Source organism: Mus caroli, chromosome 9 (genome assembly GCF_900094665.2).
Source record: "Mus caroli chromosome 9, CAROLI_EIJ_v1.1, whole genome shotgun sequence".
NCBI classification, from domain to species: Eukaryota; Metazoa; Chordata; class Mammalia; order Rodentia; family Muridae; genus Mus; species Mus caroli.
In genome coordinates, this window is record NC_034578.1 from 114,299,002 (window position 1) to 114,308,946 (window position 9,945).

General features: G+C 46.5%; 1 protein-coding gene across 1 annotated transcript in view; it reads left to right on the forward strand.

Annotated features, from left to right (window-relative positions):
- The window catches only part of Itga9 (integrin subunit alpha 9), a 289,069-nt gene extending 283,111 nt beyond the window's left edge, over positions 1-5,958 (forward strand). The window contains exon 28 of the mRNA XM_021172021.2: positions 5,313-5,958. Within this exon, the coding sequence (XP_021027680.1) occupies positions 5,313-5,411 (99 nt within the window). The 3' untranslated portion in view covers positions 5,412-5,958. The remainder of the gene's footprint in view (positions 1-5,312) is intronic.
- The last annotated feature ends 3,987 nt before the right edge of the window (positions 5,959-9,945 follow it).

The following is a 9,945-nucleotide window of genomic DNA, read 5'->3' on the forward strand; positions in this document are numbered from 1 at the left end:
GAGAGAGAGAGAGAGAGAGAGAGAGAGAGACTCGGACATTTGCCCTTTAGGAGAAAAGTGCTTCTCTGCCTGCCTACCTGCCTCTCTCTCCCCCTCTCCCCCTCTCACCCTCTCCCCGTCTCCCCATCTCCCCCTCTCCCCATCTCCCCCTCTCTCCCCCTCTCCTTTCCTGAGACCATCTCTTCCTGTTTGCAGTTTGCCAGGCACACGGGCCACCCCCTCAGTGAAGGATCTCATCCCCTGCCCTTGACTACGGACCCTCCATCTCTTTTCTTTTCTGAATGACCACGGACCCTCCATTCCTTTTCTTTTCTGACTGACCACGGACCCTCCATCCCTTTTCTTTTCTGACTGACACTTTTTCAAGGCAGGATGATTTGAAACAGTGTGCTATTCTTTCACCAGGAGGACCCAGTCCCGACTGGTCAAGTGACAAAGAGGCAGGGTGCAGAAAGGGTTTGTCTACCCTCCCCACCCCCTGAAGAGAGCTACTCAGAGGCCTCCATCAGCCGGAACCCTTCCTAGAGCCCGGTATTCTCAAGCCTCCTGAGAGAGCAAGGTTTTTATTGGAGAGCATCACTTGTAACTCTCTCACACACAAAAAGATTAGCAGTGGACATCTGCAGAGTGGCACAGAGAATGTGTAAGGTTTGGCAACCACTCCAGAGGCCACTGGGGTCACCAGACTTCTTAAAAGAGTGTATAGACATGTGCACACACAGATACACACTCCCACCACCACCACCCCACACACCCCCATTAAAAATCATGTGCCTGAAATGTGCGGAGGGAATGGTTTATATTTGGAGGTAAATATTGGTCTGATACTGTGTCCTCAACATCTCGAGATGGAGACGTGCTATATAAACAGTCAAGTAACCGAGAGGCCCATAAACACAAGGTCCAGAGCTAGTCCAAAGGAAGAGTGTACCCAAAGTCCTTGGAATGGCTGCCCAAAAAACACCCCAAAGGCCAGTGCACCCCAAAGAGACTAGATGCCCTGAAGTAGCCTGTCAGGCGTATCACCCCAAAGTGGACCAGACCACAGTACCTCAGACCTGGGTTCGCTCTCATCTCTCTCTCTGGCGTTATTGACTCACCCCGCACCCACCTAACCAAGCTGCTCAGGGAGAATCGGCTACTTTGCGGGTTCTCTGGCAGGCTTGGAGACCCATCCTGTTAGTCTGTGGGGAGCTGCTCTTGGCGGGTGCGGACTCTGTCAGGACCAGAAGATATTCTGCTTCTCCCGGCCTCCAGCTGAACAAACCTTGAAACTAGGCATGCCTCTCCTTCAAACAGGATAATTATAAACAAAACATCTGACCCCCTCCTTGGAAGATTCCAGAAAGGACACAGGAAAAATAAGTGACTCCATTGGTTTGAAAGTGTGGGGTCACTATGGGTACAGGGTATGCTTTTGTTAATCATTTCCCAGAAGGCTCAGGGTGGACCGCCCAAGACTTTTAAGAATTTTCTCCCAAATACTCAAATAGTGCTAACAAAAGCGGGTATGTATGCCCAAGGGAGGCCTGCAAGGGAGAAAAGTTCATCAGATCTCTCACAAGTTACTGAGCACGTCAGAGTGTGCCCTGCTCTCCAGCGTATCCATACTGTAACCTGAGATTGAAAGTGTGGACTGGGTCCTTGAAGTCCTAGATTAACATTGAAGCTTTCTTAACCCGCAAATGTTACCATATGAGCCCATGGCTGAGTTCTTTAGTCTGATCACTGTTGACACTTCTCATTGGATACATGTATCAAAACATCATGTTTAATACTTTAGACATACTCTTAGATCTGCTCCCAGGCCTTAAGCAAAAGGAAAACTCTTTGGTACTTATGGCTGGAGATCGACTCTAGGACCTGACGCGTGCCAAAAGCAGCAGCCCAGCCCAGGAAACAGGTTTTAAAGCTAAAACGTATCATGCTACTGATTTGTCAGCTGTTAATAACAGGGTCAATTTTTACTTTGTATATCTTCCCTTCAACATTTGGGTTCTCAGCCAGGCAGGTGGATCTCTGTGAGTCTGAGGCCAGCCTGGTCTACATAGTAAATACTAGGCCAGCCAGAGTTATATAGTGATACACTCTCTTAAAATATATGTATGTATGTGTGTATGTATGTATGTGTATATATATATATATATGTATGTATGTATTATATACACACACATACACGTACACATACACACATACATTTGCACACACATGTTGCATACACACGCATACACTCACACACACTTATGATTCTCAAGAGTTTACCTGAAGACTCTGATTATGACCCTTATGATCTGTGATGGTCGACTATCTGTCTACCAGCCTGTTCAAATAATTTTATGATGTAAAGATGACTAAAGGACAAAAGGAGAGTGGGATTCTACTCACATAGATGGATGAAGTCCTGATGCCTCCCTCAGATATTTAACTCTGGAGTCTGCTAAATGCCCAGGCATCTGAGGCTGAGATCCTGGCAGTAAGAGCAGGTAGGAGTGGCCAAGCAGCATTCATGACACATAATAGGTTGAAGGGTGGGCTGGTGAGATGGCTCAGCGAGTAAGAGCACTAGCTACTCTTCCGAAGGTCCTGAGTTCAATTCCCAGCAACCCCATGGTGGCTCACAACCATTCGTACTGAGATCTGATGCCCTCTTCTGGTGTGTCTGAAGACAGCTACAGTGTACTTATTTATAATAACAAATAAATCTTTGGACTGGAGTAAGCAGAGGTCCTAAATTCAATTCCCAGTAACCACATGAAGGCTCACAACCATCTGTACAGGTACAGTATACTCGTATACATAAAATAAATAAATCTTTTTAAAAAATAGGTTGAAGGGCCTTGCTGCCCTCCCTGGGAATATGTGAAGAGTTATAATTAAAGCACGTGTCTCAGGCACACGACCGAACACTAGTTGGCACAAGGTATCATACAGTGTGGTGGCCATACAAACTAATATTCATGTATTCACTCATTCATTCATCCATCCATTCATTCTTGTGTGTGTGTGTGTGTGTGTGTTGCTAGGAACAGAAGCCATGGCTCTGTGCACACTAGGCTGGTACTACATGACTAAATTGTTTGTTTGTTTGTTTGGTTGGTTGGTTGGTTGGTTGGTTGGTTGGTTTTTCAAGACAGGGTTTCTCTGTATAGCCCTGGCTGTCCTGGAACTCACTCTGTAGACCAGGCTGGCCTCGAACTCAGAAATTCTCCTGCCTCTGCCTCCCGAGTGCTGGGATTAAAGGCATGTGCCACCACGCCCAGCTGTTTGTTTGTTTGTTTGTTTGTTTGTTTTTTATCCCAAATCTTCCCTTTTGTTCTCGATACCTTTTACTTCATCTGCCTGAAAATCTGGGTTTGTTACAATAAGACCCTCTACTGCCATCTGTTGGGAAGTGGTCCTTGTAAACTTCTCTATGGCACCTGGCAACCCTCGTTCCACCTGTGCATGGCTCACCCACACTGCCACACTCAGCCTCCCCTGCACATAACCACCCATAGGTTGACCATCGGCATCTTAGAGCCTGGGGTTCTGGGGATGAGAGTGGAGTTTGCAAGGGTGTCTGTGTGGGCAGCTGGGATGATTCCTTGAGAGGAAAGAACTTGCTCTGGTGTCTGCAGGAGGAGACAGCACATTGGCTTTCTTGGTGACAAGGACGCTATCCATAATGACCTGGACATGTGAGTGTCACCATTGCATCAGCTGCCCTAAGTCCTTTCAGCATGGTGTCTGTGTTTGACCTATGAAATGCACATGGTGCGCATTGCATACATGTGGGCAAAACACTTCATGCACATAAAAATAAGTATTTTTTTTTTAAAGATGGGCCTCTCTACACCAATCAGTTGAATCAAGATCACCCTTCTTCCCCATAAGTTATGCCCAGAGGCCCATCTCCCAGGTGACTCTGCATTCTGTCAGGTTGAAAATTGGTACTGACCACCACAGGCTACAGAAAGTTGCATAAACACTGGACATTAGCAGTTGTAATGACTCTGTGAGATGACCCACTCATCCTACCATGTATGAAAAGCTTTTGGCCAAACTCGGCTTCTGGGCTGGAAAAGAGGAGTTTTCTGGGTACTGAGCTGGAGAAAACTGCCAGCCTGGGTCAGGATGCAGAGCCAACCCTAGAGGAATCCAGGCTGCTAGCTCCAGCATAGATATACCATGAATGCACAGATATGAGAGAAAGTTCTAGACGACAAGGAGGAATAGGATCCTGTGGATACTTGAAAGGTTTGTTATGTGAGAGCAATATTTGTCAGACGGGTCCACAGATGGCTGCTGTCTCTCAGGACATTAGTAACTTCGTATAAGGATTCAGGACATAGCTTAGTTGGTAAAGTGCTTGCTACACAAGTATAAGGACCTGTGCCTATCCCAACACCTATATAAAGCCAGGCCTAAGCTTGCTAGCCTAGTGTTGGGGAGGTAGACACAGTCAGATCCCTGGAGCTTCCTGGCCAGCCTGACCTACTTGGCATGGTCCAGGCCACTGAGAGATTCATTTCAAATATCCAAGTGTTCCCAAGGAACAGCCCATGATTCTGACCTCCACACATACACACACACACACACACACACACACACACACACACACACATATGCACACAAGCATGCACATATACACAAACACAAACATATAAGCACATATACATAAGCACACAGATATACACACATATATACATAAACATGCACATCCATATACATATGTACACATCCATATACATATACAAATAAACACACATATATACATATACACATAAACAGATACACACATAAGCATACACACATGTACATATAAACATGCAAACATATAAACACATATGCACATATATAAACAAACACACACATAAATATATATACATATATACATATATGTACATATACACATACACATATATACACACACACATATGCAGGAGAAAAAAACAGCAATTTGGCTTAAAAAATGGTGGCTTCTCCCATGGCTGGTCAGGTCCTTTGCTGTACTACAGTCTATCACAGATTTCTAGAAGAACACAGCTTCTCCTGACTTCACTGACTGTGACATGTTTATCTTTTTCACTGCTCCAAATACCTTTGAATAACCCCCAGTAAGTGATGTTTTCCAGTACCCAGTGCTGTGGTAACACTGTTCCAGCAGTACTGAATGGCTTGCTGGGAGATAGACTTTAGGAAGTCAGTGTGGTGACCTGAGACATTCTTCTAGCATCCCCAGCCCTGGGAAGGGCTAGGTCCTGCCTCCCCATAGCTCAGTCTGCCTTGGCACACAAATCCAGTCCTAACGCAGAGCCTCTTCTGTCTTTCAGATGGGCTTCTTCCGCAGAAGGTACAAAGAGATCATTGAAGCTGAGAAAAACCGGAAAGAGAATGAAGATGGTTGGGACTGGGTCCAGAAAAACCAGTGACCCACCGTGCCAGTCATGTGATGCCCTCATGTCCCCATCACCAGCCTGTGGTCCTTGATCTTTGTATCTTTCATATTTGGAAGAAAGAAATCTTCTCCAGATTTTTCGGAGGCCCCACTGATGCTGTTCTCTTCCTCATCCCGTCAAGCCCGGTGCCGACCTGAGATGGCCACCTCCAGCCAGGTCACATGACTGGGGCCACCACCACTCCCCTTCGCAAGATGAACTTAGAACTTTGGAAAGGCAAGCTACAGAGCAAAGCAATATTTATGGATGCAACATTGTGTGGTCAACCCTCAGGGGAAAACTGTTACCTAAAAGTATTTTTTATAAATGTAAGCCTTTTATATTGATCATGTCTTTATATTTGTATCAATGTTTTATTATTTCTATTAAATAGTTCTATAATTCACTCAAGCACTGAAATCTTGGAAATACATGTACCTGCATACAAATTTTAAAAGAGAAGGAACTTATTCTACTTTGGAACTTGTTAGGGAAGAAAAAAAAAAAAAACTTGCAGACAAAACAAACTGAAGAAACCTCATGAAATGAATCCACCAAGCTGGAGGCACTGGGAAAGCACAAAGGACCTGACAAGGCCGCCTAAGACATTTATTCCCCATTGTTACCACCAGGAGTTAAGTTCAGAGAGCTTGAAGTATCGGTGTTTTCTCTTATGGACCTCTCACTGGGAGATTCTCAGCAGGAACTGGGATGGAAAGCTTGGTTTCCTCTCAGCAGATGCTCTGTACCACTCTGATAGTGCAGCAGGCACTAAACCCTCCTCTGGAGTCAGCAAGTGCTGGATGGACAACTGGTCAGCCTCAGAATAGCATCTCTCATCCGAAACAACATGTGTCAGAGTTCAGAGCCCAGGACCGAAGCTGTGCTCTCTCAGCAAAGGCTTGTTTTCTCTGTGTAAGCTGTTACCTTGTGGTATAATGTTAACACAAGACTCTCCATTTCCTCTGTCACTCTTGCTGTCCCCAACTGGTGGTGCTGCAGATACCTCCCCAGAGAGGACCACCCCACATGGTTTGTGTTTATGTCTTAGGTGGAATTCTCAAGCGTCCAACCCTGAAATAGGACTTGGGTGTAAATAATTTATTGAGGAAGTCTTCCCAGAAGGTAACAGTGAGGAAGTTGAGAATACAAGACAGGAGAGTACAGGGAGCCACGCAACAGTGTCCTTTCAGGGGACAACCCAGGAGGTGGCTTTAAACCAGTTGGATCTAGTGGGCAAGTCAGGCTCAGGAACCTGGACTTTTGTGATGCCACACCTGCAGGGGATATAAACTTTCTGCCCTTAGTTCTTGCTGACAAGATGATTCTGTCCTCAAGAGGAGAACTTTGGGGGACACCCTCAAGTAAGGAGATCCACAAATTATGCAAAGAACTCTGAGCCAAGAGCTTTGGTGCTCCCCTCCCCCACACAAGTGAATGCTACCTTCAGCTTTGTGTAGCCAAAAAAGCCATGAGTCTAAGCTGGTCCTAGGAGTCAAACATTACATCTGACCCATGACCAAGTCAAACTCACTACAAGGAAGGGGCAGCCCAAAAAAAAACAGTGCACACCCAGCTCTTTTAAGTTTTATCAAAAGAAGTAAGAAAAAAGTCTTGGCTTTACCAGCCATGTACATCCTGATCTGTGGTCAGGCACTATCCTGGTGGATCCCCTGAGAACACAGACCCCTCGTGCTCGGGGTGGTAAGCCTCCCACAATAGGTGCAGAGTATGGATTCTTCATGAACCCCATTTGCAGCTGTCCTGTGATGATCGTGAATTGTGTCATGGTCTCCTTTAGTAAATCATCTGAGAGTCTCAGGTGGTGAGACCACTACAGAACCATCTGCAGGTTATACTCAAAATGCATTTGTCCCCACTGGCTTACTTCCTGCAGAGGGTATGACTGCATCCGTGGAGAAGGATGCATAACTCAGCTAGCCAGCAGAGCTGCACCTGAGAAAGTGTGGACGGCAGGAAGGGCAGACTCAGCTAGAATCTGGCCACTCAGCTGGATCTCAAATGGTGAACCGCCATGAATAGTCACGTGCTCAGATGTCGCTACAACTTCAGGAGGCAGATTTTAAGAAAACTATATGGTTGCTCAGGAAGCAAACCCTAAAAGGCACCATAGAGGAGAGGAGGCCTCTTTGCCTGTCTGATAATGTTGAGAGCTAGGGGTGTGGCCGCCTGGCACAGAGGCAGGGAAGGGGATGGAGCATTGTCTTGGAATTTTCTCAGCTGGGTTGTTCAACGTCTCCATCCCAGTCTCCCTCCAGGGATCAGGAAAAGTGGGCAGGTGGATTGATGTGCCTGTGTTAGCTCTTTTCTAGAACATTCTTTTTAAAAGCCCACTGCGTCACCTGTTGTAGCCTTCCTCTGCCTCTGAGTTCATTCTGCAGACATTCTCCAGGGCGCTATCAATAGTCTGCTCGTTTTTCAGTTATGTCTTCCTTCTGTGGGTTTAACCAGCTCAAGAAAGACTAGAGCATCCCCAAAGTGAGCCCTGCCACAGAAAGGCCATGAAACGTAGACAAACAAGAACACCAACCAGCAGGAGGGGCCTGGGAGCTGATCGATTGACTAGCGCACACCCTGTGTCCTGCCACTGTGGTCTCAGGCAATGATTTGGGAAAGCACCTCGGGGCCCAGCGGTTTGGCAGGCTGCATGAAGTTGTCTGTCCGAGTTCCCCATCCATCTATCCTTGTGCTCTACAACTCAACCCCCTACCCAACCCCACCCCCACGCACCAAACATCACATGACCTACTAAAGCCAAAGGCAAGGGAAGTCTCAATAAACAGCAGGCTGTTGGGACACCCCGGGGACCAGTGACCCTTGTGGTGTGGTCAAGCCCCAGTGTGGTGGGTGTGGAAATGTTATTCACATTTATTTAAGGATGACACAGCTTTATACCTGATTACCTAGGGAAACATAAACCTAGGGAAGGGGTGCCCAGTGTCAACTTCCTGAGATTTAGCGGCACTGCAAAGCACTGGCATTTGATGAGTGGCATAGGATGCAGCTCAGTCACAGTGCTTGCCCGACACAGGGGAAGCATCACTTGGGGCAACAAAAGGCAGAAACTGAATATTCTCAGAATGACTTCCCGGAGAACATAGAATTTTGGTCGATGTGGGTTTGGGTGGAGGGGTATGTGTTCTATGATAATGACTGAAGGGAGGCGGCAGAGCCCCTGGAGCCAAGGCAGACTTCTAGAACAACTTCTGGATTTTCAGCATGAGGGAAGTGATGAGAAAATCTCCCCTAGGTGTGGCGTGGTGCTCTCTATAGCCGATCTGCTTTTCAGTCTATTAAAGTGTTTGGTTTGCTGTGTTTGATCCTGATGTACACAGTGTGATTGGTGGTGTGAGTTTAAGCTTTCTGGGTGGTTTGTTGCATGGCAGGCACCTCTGCTCTCTGCATGTCTGCAGCTTTACTGAGGTGCGCGCGCATGTGCGCGCGCGCACACACACACACATATACACACTGCCCGAGAGGATTTGGAGTGGGAGGGCTGCCCTTCCTCACTGTGTCTATTTCTGCAGTCACTTCTGAATCACTTGCACTGTTTGGGAGATGCCAGGTTTACAAAAAATAAGTTTAGAATAAAACAAAATTTGGCTTCAAACGATCCCAGCGTGTCTGACTGTGATTTCTTTGCTGCTAAGAACTTTGTAAGGGGCTGAAGAGGGAATTCCAATATAATGCAATATGAGCGCTAAAGAGCCCACCAAGGGCTGCTGACTCCCATGGGAGCACCCCACGTGATGGGGCTGAACCTGCCCTTAAGACATAATTTGGACACTACCATCTATGTGTATTGCCTGCCCGCCTGGGACTGGACCTGGTGTCTTATCTGTCTACAGCCCAATGAAATGGGCGTGTTCCTTATCACAAGCAGACCTCTTCCACATGTATGTAATGTAAGTCACTAAGTGTTTGGCCCAGGCAAACTTGTTGTATAGCCAAGGATAGCCCAAATTTTAACCTTTCTGCCTCTACCTCTAGAGTACTAGGATTAAAGGTGTGCAGCACCACATCCGGTTTTTTGAAGGCGGGAATCTCATTCTAAGCAGGATTCCTCCGGCTGCACTGACGTGCTCAGCCCCCCTGTAAGCTCTCTTCCGGCCCTCTCCCACATCTACAGACACTTCATTTTCTTAGATTTTAAATCTCTATTTGCTAGTTACAGCCTCATTCTTATCACACATACTTTTAATATATGAATTACTACTTTTTCTTTTTTCCCTAGATATTACTAACAAAGATCTACCTAATATGTTGCTTGTCTTCAAGAATAAGCCTCTGGCTCTCTCATGTCTGGGTTTGGCTTTCTCGTTCATCAGTCACAACTTCCAGGTGGAAGAATATGTTCTCTATAGCCGTCGCTGTTAACTTCACCCAAGGGCTGGCGGGCCAGTTTGGCAGTTAAGCTCTCTCTCTTGCTCTCTCTCTCTCTCTCTCTCTCTCTCTCTCTCTCTCTCTCACACACACACACACACACACACACACACACACACACACA